Raw genomic sequence first — 865 nt, 5'->3', positions numbered from 1 at the left:
AGGACATTGTGGTTACCACTAACAGCATTTAGAAACAGAAATTTAGTGCATCCAACACAGTTAACTTCTCCAAGATTTCAGTGCAGCTATGTATTGTTACACCTTTTCAGTCGTATGAGACCTCATGAGGATTCCTCAGAAGATAACAGCTCTGGAGAGGTTGTGATGAGAGTGACCTCAGTGTAAAAGATTTATGCTCACTGTGCTACACAAAAAAGGATAATGTGTTCTGGACTCTACAGTACTCTCGAATGTTGTTGCAATGAATGGAAAAACCATAGCGCTAGCAAAAATATATATAACTTTTTTTAAATTTAATGATTTTTATATGATCAGTTGAATTGCAAATATATCTTTCTGAAAAAAAATTCTCTTTTTATATAGTCTGGTTTCATAAAGCTTTTTGTCATATTGTATTTGAAGTTTATAAAAATATCATTTAACTCATCACCGTGAACAATAAGGAAACTAATTCCCTAACTTAAAAAAAAAAATCTTATAAATGTATTTTTTCAAACGAGGTAATTTCTTAGATATGTGAAATGAGAAAAATAGATGACCAGGGTGCCCAAAACTAACTAGGAATATGACCGACGTGCCTCATTTAATGTGCTAATCAATTAGGGTGCCTATACATGTACAGAGAGGCTGCTCTAATATGTTGTAATTATATCACATTGGATAATGTGATAGAGACTCCAGTGTCATGACTCCAGACTCCAGTGGAGTGTGAAGAGACTCCAGTGTCATGTGTATCAGTGTCCCCATGCTGAAAAATGGCAGTGGGGGAACTTTAACTAAAGCTCATTTGCTAAGTTTTAGTTAAAGCGCCCCTGCTGCCATTTTTCAGTGCACGGATGCACAT

The 865-nt window shown here is 35.4% G+C and overlaps 1 protein-coding gene across 1 annotated transcript in view; it reads left to right on the top strand.

Moving 5' to 3' along the window:
- Positions 1–650, top strand: part of MARCH11 (membrane associated ring-CH-type finger 11) — a 44,700-nt gene extending 44,050 nt beyond the window's left edge. The window contains exon 4 of the mRNA XM_025208869.1: positions 1–650. This exon is cut by the window's left edge and continues 161 nt beyond it. Within this exon, the coding sequence (XP_025064654.1) occupies positions 1–186 (186 nt within the window). The 3' untranslated portion in view covers positions 187–650.
- Positions 651–865: the final 215 nt, after the last annotated feature.

This window comes from Alligator sinensis, unplaced genomic scaffold (assembly GCF_000455745.1).
Source record: "Alligator sinensis unplaced genomic scaffold, ASM45574v1 scaffold791_1, whole genome shotgun sequence".
NCBI lineage: Eukaryota > Metazoa > Chordata > Crocodylia > Alligatoridae > Alligator > Alligator sinensis.
Note: the sequence above shows the minus strand (reverse complement) of the source record. Positions and strands in the feature narration are given on the sequence as shown.